This window comes from Xylocopa sonorina, chromosome 15, assembly GCF_050948175.1.
Source record: "Xylocopa sonorina isolate GNS202 chromosome 15, iyXylSono1_principal, whole genome shotgun sequence".
Lineage (NCBI taxonomy): Eukaryota > Metazoa > Arthropoda > Insecta > Hymenoptera > Apidae > Xylocopa > Xylocopa sonorina.
In genome coordinates, this window is record NC_135207.1 from 2491681 (window position 1) to 2505350 (window position 13670).

Consider the following 13670-nt stretch of genomic DNA (forward strand, 5'->3'; position numbering starts at 1 on the left):
GTCGAAACGGAAGTGGGAGCGCGAGGGGATCGGGAGCACGCGTCTCGAAGGGTTTACAACCTGGAAATTCGTATTTTGGGCGTAAAAAAAGAACGCTCAGGACAAGAAGCTCGGGAACGATGAGGAAACACGTTTGCTCGGTAGGCCAAAAATTTGCTACGACTACGAAATGAAACGAGGGGGAGGGGGGTGGACGAGTATGCGTGGTGTGCTTCATTGATTTCCGTTTGTTTTACCGAGAAAAAAAAAGGAAAAAAAAACGTACATTAAGTACGAGCTTTTGCGCGACGACGGCTGTAAGATATTTAAAAGAACAAAAAAAAAATATATATATATATACATACATATATATATATATATATACACACATATAGGGCTTTCCTTCGTTAAGCGAGGTAAGACGAGATTTAAACGTACTTTCTCCGTGGACGATACTGCCGTTACGCATTGTATAAAGAGAAATGAAACTAAGTTAACTAATCGTAAATGCACGCGAAATTTTCTTAAATGGATAGCGAACAAAAAAGAAAAAAAAACAAAAGGGCTTTGTAGTGTCTCGAAAACTCTCGAAAACTCATTATCCTAAACATCGTCAGATAATAAACACCTAACGATAATTAACGAACACACATACACACACACACACACACACACACACACACACACACACACACACACACACACACACACACACACACACACACAAGACAAGAGCTATTTAAAAAAAAGAAAACGAAAAAAAAACATACGAAGAATACGAGAATCCTATATGTAGAGCTGGGTTAGACACAAAATGAGGATAAAAAAGAGGATACAAAAAACGAGAATAATCGAGTAAAAGTGTCAAGCTGCGGAGCCTGTCGGCCAGTAAAATGAACAAGCAACTGCCATGGGTCAACAAGCTAGATAGACGAAATGTGCTAAGAAACAAACAAACAAACAAAAAAAAGAATTCCAATTTTAATGAGCTAGCTGTCGAAGAAAAAAAAAATATAAAAAAATAAAACAAACAAACATTAACGCGCGAAGGATCGTCCATTTAAAAAGCGTGCTCCGTGAAATATGCTCGCGCCTGTGCGCGCATGCGTAGGTGCGTGCGGCTGGCAGCGCGCATGCGCAGACGCGTTACGTGGATTCGCGCGGGCAAGCGAAGAGAGCCATCGAGACAGAATGCGTGCGAGAGAGCGTGTATGAGTGCGTGAGAGACGAAACGGAGAAAAAAGGCAAAAGCAAAACAAAAAGAGAAAAAACAAAAGAAAACACACAAAAAACGATGGGGAGAATGAGGGAGAGAGTGAACGAGTGTGCGCAAGGGAGCAAGAGAGAGAGAGAGAGAGCGAGAGAGAGAGAGAGAGAGAGAGAGAGAGGGAGAGAAAGAGAGAACGTAGAAGAGCTCCTCCATTGAATGACATTCATTACTATTAAACAGAATAACAATATGGATTATTTGCACAATATTATAAATAATTACTATGTTTATTACGATTATTAAATTAAGGAGCAAATAATAAAAGGGATAAAAAAACTGTTGTTAAATAATTAATACAAAAGAGGAAACGAATGGGCTAAATAAAGAACGAGACGGTTTTAGCGAAGGTTGAGAGAAGGAGAGAGAGAGAGAGAGAGAGAGAGAGAGGGGATTTAAAAAAAAGAGGGGAAGAGAAAACGTAGGTGAAACAGAAAAGAGACGAAGCGACGAGAATAATATAACGATCTAGACGAAGGGAGGATGGAGGAGGAAACGATTCGTTTGTTATCGATTAGTTAACGATCATCCTTACATTACATTATTGTAATTATATAAAGTAAACGATTATTACCATAATAGTTACAATTAACAAGTTGTTACCGCTTTGTTATACATAATATAATTAATATATTAAGATTAAAAAAAAAAAGAGAAAAAAAAAAAAGAAAAGTAAGCGAATGCATCGTTGATTCGTCCTTTACTTATGTAGATAACTAAATAACGATTCGACTCTATTATTGTTTTCAATGTCTTCACCGTATTCCTTCGTTTGCTACCCGATTTCGTTTCGTTGTCGAAAAAAGAGAGAAAAAAAGAAAAAAAAAAAATAAAAGATTCGGTTTTGTCGGCTTACCTCGCCCGGCCACAATATACACACGTTTTACAGAGATATTTTCAATAAACGAAAAAGCTTAACACTCATACGGTTGTTGTCCTTGTCATCACTTGACCCTGTGCGATCATGGAGCGTCCGACATTTACGCAGGTTGCCTCAATCGAGATCCTTCAGACTTTCACGACTCCGATTCTTACGATTTACACTGTTCAACATCCTTTTTTTTTATTCGAACTTTCTGCAAAATAACGCACAGCGTTACGATATATCGATATTCAGTGATTTACAGCAGCGCGTAATGGCACTGGCGTCGACGCGACTGTTTACCACAGTGCAGTGCTAATTTTGATAATGATTATCATATAATACTAATATTGACGGTTGGACTGCAATTTATATGGCGTCGACGTTCGTATCGCGGTGTGTCATTTTATCTCCAAACACCTGGCATAATCGCCACACCTGACTTACAAATTTTCAACAGTATTAACTGCAGGACGTTTCCAACTTTCTATTAATTTCATACTTATCTGCAATGTTAAGAAACTACTCACATTCTGGCTTCTCAAATTCTTTTCAAACGTTCTATACATTTTATAAAAGTATATTTATTTAAACTATCGACGAATAAATATTTATATACCACATATAGGAACATATGAACAGTGTCAGAGAATGGGTGGACCTTGGATCTGGAATGTTTAGGTTCATAAAAGTATTAATGACTCGAAAATCCTGCTATCCTTTTAAATTGTCTACCGTCCATCGACTGAAATTCTTCCTGAAACATTATCCGATATTTCAATGCCAACTTATTTGCTGGAAAGAGATATTTCGTTAAGTAAAAATATTCTGTCCCCTTGGAGATTACAAATTTACGCTGTGCGTATCGGTTACTCACGCATACATCCGTTCGTGCATCGAATAAAGCATACTACCAGGTATAAATAGCCACTAATCGATCTATAAAAAGATCCCGCCCGGTATTTTGAGCTTTAATTGGGATTTCGTTGATTTCTCGCCTATCCAGTGTTTCTTGCGCTCGTGGAAGATAAAGCTACTTGCCCTGAATTAACGTTAAAATCGGCTTTCTCCTCTCTGCGCCGATGAGACGTGCACACACGCGTGTACATCGTGCCTCGTATCTTTGGCCAGCCGTATATGGCTTTCTGGACCCGAGTGATGCAGCACGAATACCTAATTTCGAAAGAATAACACGGTCTCGACGGCGTTCTGGACCTTTAACACCTCGCGTAATGCACAATAACTGGTAGCCACGGGCATGAAAAATCCCCAGCGGAATTATAACTTTCACGAAACTTGACTCGCGCTTCTCTTTTTCTCCCGAATCCGTTCTTAAAATATCCGCGAACGTTATTGGACTTTACGCACACCACAGCGCTAACGCACGCGTATGACAGAAAAATAGAGAAATAAAGGCTGTATTCCTAGAAGGTCTATGTCAACGATTGACCTGAATTACTGGTAGGAAGGAAATGGAATCGTGACACTCTAAATAACAAAATTTCATCTTCGCATATTTCAGAATCCTCGAGTCGACGATAAAAGTATTTTGGTACAATAGTTTTAGAATGCTTATACACAGATGTTTCTACATAATCAATCGCATTTTCTGGTGTAGTAGTCGATAGTTGGTAATAGCGTGTTCCAAGCGAAATTAATCATAATTTATTATTTATTACAGAGCAGATGGTATCCTCAAAGATGTGAAATTTTGCTTTATTATCAACGTGGAAATCAATTTGTCGGATAATTCCAAATGAGGGAGCCTTACGGCGATCAGGAATATATATAGCGCAACCAATACTACTTGTATTTTTATTTAAATGGGACACCCTATAGATACACATCGCTGTTGGGTCGTCAGCCACTCGACACTGTCGACAGTAGAATTCGATTAATTATTTATTAACGAATGTATAAGCAACCATTCATCTATGTTTGATACCACAAACTTCTCATTAATACATTGGAAGTTATTAAATACTCCAAGATAAAATTTTCGTTCAAAAACCGTATCTTCAATCTTCTTATCATCCCCTTAAAAATTTCTAATCATTCACAGACCTTTCTGAGATACAATAAAAAAAAAACTATTGTTCCTTTCATATATTTTTGATCTATTCTTTGAAATCTGATGAGAAGAGCAAAAAAATATAAGGAACATACAAAAACTATTGTTCCTTCCAAACGTTTTTGATCTATTCTTTAAAATCTGATGAGAAGAAGAAAAAAATATACGTATAAGGAACATACAAAAAGTATTGCTCCTTTCAAAGTTTTTGATCTATTCTTTGATGAGAAAAGCAAAAAAATATACGTAAGGAACATACATTCGAATATACAATGATAATTTGCTAATAAAGATATTTTTTATTTTTTACAACAAGCAGAAAGTTAAATAATTATATTGAGAAGTAGCAGAAGAGATAAAAGTATAAATTCAATCTACCAAGAAATAAATCAGCTGACCACCAACACAAAGGGAATCCCTGTTTAGAGCACTGTTCCTCAGATTTGTTACTTATCATGTATCTTAAGTCCAACGTAATTCAGGTCTAGAATGCTGCACAATTTGAAACTGAATCTCAAGAGCGACTGTGTCACGAGTTCAAGGTTCGCAATAATTTCATTCAATTACAGAACCGTCTGTTTCCATTCATCGATGCAAAGTACATACAACAAAAACGGAATAATAACAAACATTACAATCTCTCAGATGTCACTGGCGTCACTCGAAGATTACGTAATAAATCACCGCAAGGTTTCATGCCTGGCTTTCTAATTACCAAAACGATGCGTAACATTAGAAAATGAAGCTTTCATAAATCTCGCTGCATCGAATCCCAGCTAAAGGAATGCCAACTCTGCCATACCATCCGAGTCTTCTCAGAGAGTGTTTCCATGTAACGCGTGGACGTAAAGCAGTGCTGTTAAAGAAACCAACGCATTCTCACCAAAACAAACTCCTCTCGACACCTACCAATCCTATGCAACATAAATACTGCCTTAATATAACGATAATAAAATGTTTACAAAACATATATTAAATTCCACAACGATGCAATCTTACTTAAATGCATTCATACGATTTACTTACAAGATCCGCAAGATACGTCTGCAGTGATTCTGCGCGATGATTCCAGCAGGCTAGAGAGGGGGGATAGCCGTAATGGGTGGGGTCTAAACGACGAATCCCTTCCCTTCTGCTATCTGATTCGATCTGACTCGAGTCAGTTTCGTTTATATAGTTCCACGGTGTAGTTTGCGTTGGACGCGTATTACGCGGTGGTCGTCGATGTCCACGTAATGGCAGCGCTGGATACAAGGCGCAAGGCGCAGACCAGAGACGGACTGTAGGACGGCTTTTGCTGTGATAGTCGAGCCCAAAACGCGCCACCAGCCGCATCCTGAGCCACGAACGCTGGCTGCGAATCGTGCGACGAGTGCAGTCGAAACGCCGTCCCTGCATTGGTTCATCTGTCAAGATAACCGCTGCGAGGGCCTTTTGTAGAGGTGCGGAGATCTTATCAGCGTTATCAGTGCACCACCATGGACGCGCTGGTCCCGGTCGTAATCTCGCGATTTTTATGCCCAGCGACTTTCAGCGAGTAATCGCCGTCGACGTACACTTGTGATCGCATGCAGGACACCTTTTTCTTCCTTTCTGGCAAACTTACAGAACATTCGCCCTTCGCCTGGCGCTGATCTCCGAATCGCTCGCACGTACACCCGCGTGGAGGTTAGCAGACAATATTGGGTCTATTTATACGCGTGCACGTAATGATATGTAATTGTTTATTATCGGAGACCTGTTTCAAGGTGTTCGAGGTGCAAACAGATCGGCACTGGGATCGAGAGGCTCGCTGATCCGGATGAAATGTAAACCCGTTCGCGCGCACTGTTCTCACACGCATTTCCTGCATTTACATACTACATATGTACACTATATTTATTATGCACAGATACAGGGATTCGTAAGTAAATCTGGATTCGTTTAAATTGATAAACAATGTAACCAAGATGTGCGTTAAGCATTTTTATTCGAGTTCTTGACGTGAGCTCTCGATGAGACTTAAAATTTGTAATGTTTTTAGGTAAACGCTGTAAATATTACTCTACGTATAAATATAGGCTGTAAGAGTATTTAAATAGAGAAGTTTGGTAGTCGTGATGGAAAAGAAAAGCATCAGCGGCAAGGACATCCTCAGGATGGATGGCCTTCTGCCTCCGACCAGACGTTTGCCTGTTTGTAACGCTGTGACTTCGGCAGATAAAAAGAAAGAGAAGAAGTGGTCGTTCGGAGGAATCTTGAAGAGAATATCTTCGATTAGGGATTACGATAGTTCTTCGAACGATGAGATAGTGTATTGTACGAGACAGCCAAGACCACGTACAGTGTTTAATCGAAAGTCGCACAGCGTCGTACTTCATCCAGTTGAAAAGAGTTCGAGTCAGCAGCTCGGCACAAGTGATGTAAATAATGCTGCTGAGAAACTGCTGGACTCGACCAATTTGCAACGAGACTCTTTGAACTCCCGTAGCAGTGATGGCTCTCTAGACGGGCTAAGCAAGAAAGCTCGTAAAAGTAAACTGAAGGCTCAAATAGAAGCGAAACGAGACCGCATTTGTGCAGACAGTAGTTCAGATGAAGACTCCCGTAAGTCGTGTAACTCGTTGACAAGATACCAGGGCGAGGCTGTTGCACAGAGCGTGCAGAAAAATGGTTCTTGCAATAGGAAAAGTCGTGCTGCCCGTACAGAACGTTACATAAAACGCATATCTAGGGACGAGGGTCATAGGTTCTCAGAGAACTTGAACAACATAACAAACAAACGTAGTAACATCGATTTCATAAACGAAGAACAATCATCCGTAGCTACGAATGCGAATGAACTGTTTCAACCATTACCACAATCTTCGCATTTCATCGGTTACTCCAGCAGCAATACTTTTCCTGTTAAAAGATCTGAAAATTCACGACAATCTGAGACAGCCACGTCTAATTTTCAAGCCAGATCCTCAACAGATCTCACGAAACAGTCGAACAACCAATATATCACTGATTTAAATCAAAATAATACTTACGCGAAGCCGAATGTTTTGCACAAAAGTAAAAATTACGCGAATCAGGAAGAAAACAATTATTTGTTTAATTCGCCCACGAGTGGAACGAGTTACACAGAGTCATACGATTACACGATTAATCGTGAGCTTGCAAGTCGAAGTTCATCTCCGCCAGAACCACCACCAAGAGATCCACGGTGTCGAGTTTTTGCCTACAATTGCAATTCCTTTCCGTTTAATGGAAAGTATCGCCTAAGGAAGTACGACGACATTTTGCGCACGAAAATTAACGATATTCACGAAATAACGAAGGATCACTTGAAAAGTTTAAGGTCGTACGAGTCGAACAACGAGAACAGCTGGTGCGACTCGATCGAGCAATGCCCACGGCGTCCACTGTCCCTGACCATGAGCCCAACGCAGGTTTGTAATTTGTCAGAGTGTACGAACAACAGGCACAATTCAACTGGCAGACACGTAGACGAGCCAATAATTAAGGAAACTGAAGCCATGAAGTGTCGACGAAGAAACGACCGCAACGATCAGCTTACTTCAAGCTTTAAGAATTACGATACCAGAACACGTGAGAGTAACTTGTCCGCTACTTACATTAAAAACATGCGTAACAATTCTGTGTCGTCTAACTTCGACAAGTCTGTGGATTCTCCCCAAGCGAAATTACCCATCGGACAAATTAAACGGGAGGACGTTTACAATTTACCAAGCGATGCATCTGTAATGAGCGCAGGAATGGAAGGCGGAGAAGAGAAGCAGACAATCAGCGAGCAGGAAGCGTTAGAAAGGAAAAGGAGTTCGAAGAATCTCGAGGAGGCACTATCCGAGCTGGAAGCAATTTACAACAGCCTCCGCCTTGGCGACGAGGATCTCCTCGATCGAGCTGAACGACGTAGCATGGAGGAATTCAGTCTACGTCGTGCGACGATTGACACTGTTCCATTTATTTTAGAAGATTCAAAGGACAGAACGAAAGACGATATGGCTTACAGAAGAATGAACCCAAAAGAGAGGCCTGCATCGTTATCGGATGCGGTAGGCCAGTCTGCACTTTCTGATATCAGTTACCTGATAGCCTCGCCCGTGTTATCGCGGCGAAATGCAACTGATGATTATCTGTACGCGAATTATCAGACGCGTCGTAACGAGCCAGACGTGACACGGGACGATGTCGTCTATCGAAATATTCATCATGCGAATAACACGTTGAAGGTGATCGATCCTCAGCCACCGTTTGGGATACCCTTAGGGCCAGTAACGACAGCAACGGAAAGCGACTACTTGCACACGACACCGTCTAAACAAGACCAACCTCGTTCTTCGTACATACCACGGTGCGAGCCTGACATCGTCACGGACGACTTGGCCTATCGCACTCTCAGGAAGGATGCCAACACGTCGAAGAGCAGCACTGTTGAGAGTAAAAGCGGCGTTGTCGGAGATCAGAAAGCCATTTTCGGTACGAAGAAGAAACGGGCGGTCAGATCACTGTCTGCGAATCTGTATGGATTGATTAACCACGATAGGATCCACCTTCGACGAGAGCCTAGCCTGCAAGAGATGAAGGACAGCATGGGCAACAGGGTAATGGACATTAAGTCGCTCTCTGCGCGAACCGAGAGACGCGTCGTGAGCGATGGCGAACTCTCCGACTACGACACGCGATGGCGTACGAACAGCTTCTCGAAAGGCAGCAAAATCGATATAAACGGGAATCATCCGGTTCCAAACGCGCACAGGAAGAAGCTACGCGTGTACATCTCGCCGTCAGCTCAAATGCAGAACTTCGAGAGTAAGAACGAGACTATGGAAACGCAAGATTGCGCTGCATCGAGCGCCGCATCGTCGAAACCTGCGGACAACGAGTCCCACGCGCTCTCTGCTCAAGACATGGAAACAGATTTCACGGCGTACAGCCGTTTGTGCCAAGATTTAGTTAACTTGATCGAGGAGCAAAATGATGTAGAGGTAAAACCGATCGAGGTGGCGAACAGTTGCTCTGAAGTTGTTGCGAAAGTAGACGCTTCGAGTGATAGCAATAAAATGGAGGAGAAATCGTCCACGTTGCGCATCCAGTCTTTAGGTAGCCATTATCCTGAGAAAAACCACGAGAAACGTAAAGAGAGCATAGATCAGGTGGACGCAGGGAAATTGTCAGAGGCGTTCGTCAATGTTGGGAACGAAACCTCTGAGAGGCCTGGAGACAACACGTTCGACTTCTATCTTCGTGTCGCGGACGAGAATGTTAAACTAATTGCGGAGGCGTTCAGCAGCGTGGCGGATCACTTACGCGATAGTCGTTTAAACCAGAAGAATTCGCTGACGTCGCAACGCTCTGAAATAGAAACAGACAGCACTGCGCCCAACACAAGCAGCCGTAGCTCCGTCACTTACAGTCAAGACGACACGAACGACGACACGTCCGCTACATCGAGAACCACTGACGCATTAAACATAGTTCCTAAAGAAGAGACAACGATAATCTTAAACGAGGACCACGATCTAGCGGAGACGAAAAAACCGTGGAAAAACGAACCGCGTAACGACCCTGAACTCGATCTGTCCAAAGCTGTGCACGATTTACAAGTAGCAGCGGCGAGTTTATGCGAGCGCGGGACGGAAATCGAAGAAATAGAGGCGTTGCTCAGGAAAGAACCTGGCAATGATGTTTCTTGCGACGGCGACGCTGCGATTAGAGAAGAAGACGTACCCTCGTTAAACGCTGAACACGATTTAGTGCTGTCGAACGGTGAGAGGGTAGAGCACGGTGAAGAAAAAACTGTAGTACCGACTGCTGTTAAGTCACTGACCGATGAACGTGACCCAAATTGCGAAGGTGAGAATAAAGAACGCAAGGATACTTGTAAACTGTTTGACATCCCTCGTTCGATTGAATTGTGTATTTCGTACGTTACTAACCTCATAACCGTACTGGTAACCGCATATTCGATGGTTTTGTTGGCTTGTTTTCTTGCACTGCTTTTAGTGACCGTAGCAGCATCATGTCTGGCCTCTTAAAATGACACGTGTGTCTTAATTGCATATTTGTGATTAGAAGGTTTGATTCGAAACGTTGCTCCATCACTTCTTTTGAGGCTATCTGTTACTTGAATCATATTACTAATGTCGTAGGTATCCCGGCACTTGATCATTCATGATGCGTGAAACTATTCTATACGAGTGCATAACTAACTGATAAACAACGTCGTTGAGCGACATGCGGCAGGACGATTGCATTTTGTGTAAGATCGAGTTTCTGTGGACTGTTTCCGAGGGAATGATTTGTTCTTGTTGTTCTTGTTAAATATTGTTGGTTTTAATAAAGTTTAAAGGTTAACTACGCTTTGTTAACTTTATTGTCTAGGGTATCTCACACGCACATGTCTCGCTACGTAAAAAGGAAGGTGTACAGTACGTTCTATTGGGATTAAATGTATATACCATGCATACATTAATTTATTTCATTATCAAAAGTACGACATTAAACTTACTGCACCTCAGAAAATACCAATATATGATCGACTTGAATTTTTATCGATCGCATTGTCGAGAGAATAGGAAATGCAAATACACAAACTGACACGTACGAAGTAAAGTAACATTTTTTTTCCTTGAACAAATTTGATTACCGTGTATTCGAATAAAATTACTCTCCATATTTCTTACAATAGCCATATAAACTGCGAACGATATTATTCGCAAATTAATCACAGAATTGGATTCTTTATTTACCAAAAAATGTAGTCGATTTTAGCTACCGCAGGAAATGATGCTTATAAATACCAATATATGATCGACTTGAATTTTTATCGATCGCATTGTCGAGAGAATAGGAAATGCAAATACACAAACTGACACGTACGAAGTAAAGTAACATTTTCTTTCCTTGAACAAATTTGACTACCGTGTATTCGAGTAAAATTACTCTCTATATTTCTTACAATAGCCATATAAACTGCGAACGATATTATTCGCAAATTAATCACAGAATTGGATTCTTTATTTACCAAAAAAATGTAGTCGATGTTAGCTACCGCAGGAAACGATGCTTATGGTCGATAAAGTAGTGCCCTTTGATAGTAACAGTCCCGTGTTTCTCGCGAAAAACGTTGTTTTATTTTCACAGTCGCGAGTGTAATTAAAAATAACATTCGACCGTGTTTCTGGGGCCACTCGATTCGATTAAAGCGACGAATACGCGAGTGCATCGTGGAAAACGTATGCCGCATCGAAGCTATATAAACATTGATCGCGTAGTACTACAGTAACGGGGTTAGAAGGGGTTTGCTAAACGTTCAGCAGTTATCGATTGCAGACTGGCATGACGTCATCGTGGATCACGCCACATCCCCGCCCATTGAAAGCAGCGCTGCGATTGGTTCACGCGCGAGCAGGCTATCTATGCCTAAAAGCATGACCGTCGCGGTTTGCAGATCAAATCCTTGAGTCCTCACATGCGCATAAATTAATTTATCCTCTGTTGTTCGCTGTTATTTACGATTCTCCAGCCAATTTATGACAATTCTTATACCCAATATGTCGTTAAGAAACCATTCAACTATGCGTTACCAGCAGCCGTGAAATTGGCGGGAGAATTCGAACGAAAATTCTATTCAAATTCCAACGATGTCCATCGAGTAATTGTATCGGAGGTGCAGTTAATTCCCTGCAGTTTATAACGGCAAAATTCAGCAGAAGGTATCGCGCGTTTATTTGGCCAAACAACGAGTACAGTCTCTTAATCGATTCATTCGGTTTTAAGCTCGCAGATAGTAAGATGGCCGCCACTGAATCGAGTATCTATAGAGTGGTCGGTGTTCTGCGCTGGCGTTAGTGCGTGCGAGAGTAGGGCACCTATGTTCAGTTTCGCCGAAATATACGCAGTATCCGCGAAACCACAACGTGCGATAGGTTAAAAAGTTTGACATGTGTGTCGAGGAGAAGTGTGTCTTAATATAGAAAGAAAAGAAAAATGCTGATAGCCAGATATTAGTCGCGCGTAGAAGTCGAGCAGTCGTCCCGTGTGCGCGTTACGTGCGAACCGTCGCGAGTATAGGAATCGAGCCAGTGGTGGAGTCGTATCAGTTTCGTAGTACAGAAGCACGTGGTTTTAACACTTTCCTAGGTTTATCTTATCAACTGGCGACGAGTAATCCGGAATAGCGTCCCCAACGTACGCGAGGACTCGAGGAGGTTCGATCTTCGCGATCGATTATCGTTAAGGACGTAAGAACAACAATTTACCAGTTCGTAAGTTTCAGCGATGCATGCTCGAGAAATAAACCGTAGACGCCAGTCTCTAACTCGACGAGAGTCCGCTCGAGGAAACAGCGATTTCGTTCTCAACGTAACGCATTGATAGTGTCATGCGATGAAACTATTCTTCGAGCAGCTGTCCGATCGCCACATGTCCGTCGCCGACCTACCCTCGACGAGAACGTTGGCCAACTTTGGACCCGTGCGAGTAGAGGATCGTAGCTGAAAAATGGTCGCAAGATCGTAACTGGCGTATGTAGCGTCTTATGTTAATCGCGTAATACGAATCTAGTGGTTCGTCGACCGCTAACTGAGCACGTCACGGCTGTAGGTCGGCCCTCGTGTCTTTTTCTCGTCCCTCTTCTTTCCACACATGCACAGTTGTACGTGTACAGGCGCACACATAGAGACACGGTTAATACAGATATCCAAACACTCACACTGTTCTCGACCCTTGGATCGCGTATAGTGATAATTTCCTCCTCTGATCGCGGTGGGAAAACCTACTGTTAGTCGGCAGGAATCGTCGAACTCGTTAAGAGGAATCCACGAGATCGAATAGTTAGGATACCTTGGTGTGTAGTCTGTAGAGAAAGGTAAGCCACGAACACGTTTCATTTTTCGTTGACCACGTCTCGATCGAAGCTTGTCTGCGAAGATGTTCGAGAATTTTATTCAGAGATACCAGTTTTTTGTTCTATGAGGCGAATGCAGTTTGTTCTGGTTATTGAAAAGTTTTACAGTTGGGTTGCGAGATATTCTGGTTTCCGATGGGATGGCGATGGTTTTGGTTAAAGTGACTTTGAATTACTCTCGATTCAAACTTCCGGGACGGTGCTGCTTCGCTGTTGGTACAGATTCGACGTTGGTCGGTAACATTCTTCTGCATTTACCTTATCCTGGGAATATTGCGCTTGTGGCTTTCCGCGAGAAGTCATCGATCCTTTCGACGGGTATCAAATTCATGGTCGAATTACGCGCGGTTACCGATCAAGTGGTGCTATCGATGAATGAACAAACTGTACAAACGGTTGGGTTGTATTTTGCGTGCGAGTAAATACTTAAATGTCTTTTAATTCCAACAAAACTTACTTTTCTTCAGATAATCGTCACATATAATGTCGTATCGAGGAACGTTTATTTTTCATTCGTTTTTGCAAGAACATCAAACGTACCATTTTCGTAGATGATGTTCTCCAGTTAAATTTGGATTACCTTGTGTACGAT

The 13670-nt window shown here is 42.1% G+C and overlaps 1 protein-coding gene across 2 annotated transcripts; it reads left to right on the forward strand.

Moving 5' to 3' along the window:
- Nucleotides 1-6234: 6234 nt before the first annotated feature.
- Nucleotides 6235-11657, forward strand: LOC143430866 (uncharacterized). 2 transcript variants are annotated; one of them, XM_076907335.1, is made up of 2 exons: nt 6235-10023; nt 11503-11657. In XM_076907335.1, exons 1-2 carry the CDS (start codon nt 6279-6281, stop codon nt 11631-11633), a joined length of 3876 nt encoding a protein of 1291 aa, XP_076763450.1. In that variant the 5' UTR covers nt 6235-6278; the 3' UTR covers nt 11634-11657. The 2 variants fall into 2 exon arrangements, with proteins under 2 accessions (XP_076763450.1, XP_076763451.1); XM_076907336.1 differs by lacking the exon at nt 11503-11657 and adding an exon at nt 10320-10524.
- The last annotated feature ends 2013 nt before the right edge of the window (nt 11658-13670 follow it).